At 35.7% G+C, this 412-nt stretch overlaps 1 protein-coding gene across 1 annotated transcript in view; it reads left to right on the forward strand.

The window, feature by feature from the left end:
* Nucleotides 1-412, forward strand: part of LOC119586754 — a 12,014-nt gene that overhangs the window by 248 nt on the left and 11,354 nt on the right. Inside the window, exon 2 of the mRNA XM_037935482.1 lies at nt 180-317. Coding sequence (XP_037791410.1) covers nt 180-317 — 138 coding nt within the window. The remainder of the gene's footprint in view (nt 1-179; nt 318-412) is intronic.

Raw genomic sequence — 412 nt, forward strand, 5'->3', positions numbered from 1 at the left:
AAACATTCTAACAACTGACAGATCAACAAAATAAACGTATTAATACATCACATATCAAAATATCACAAAACCCTATCAATATCACTATATCTCACCACGATTCTGCAAGACGATCCATCACTGTAACCTATCATAAAACACACTATGTATTACCCTAATATTTCTTTGATAACGTCTAGAACTCATATCAAAAAGGGTCGTCATTCGACCTGACATGATCTTATTCTGTGACAATAAGGTCACTGTTATCGCTGAAGATTTATCCCCACCACTGGCAAAAGTTTTATCTCTGTTATCTTTGGCAAAGGCTGGGCAATGTAGACTCCGAATATATGGATTGCTTTTTCATTTTTTTCATATTTCCTGGTGACTCTCGTAACATATCTTTTTAACTACCTCCCTCTCCTACACC

The sequence above is a fragment of the Penaeus monodon genome, chromosome 21 (genome assembly GCF_015228065.2).
Source record: "Penaeus monodon isolate SGIC_2016 chromosome 21, NSTDA_Pmon_1, whole genome shotgun sequence".
Taxonomy (NCBI): Eukaryota; Metazoa; Arthropoda; class Malacostraca; order Decapoda; family Penaeidae; genus Penaeus; species Penaeus monodon.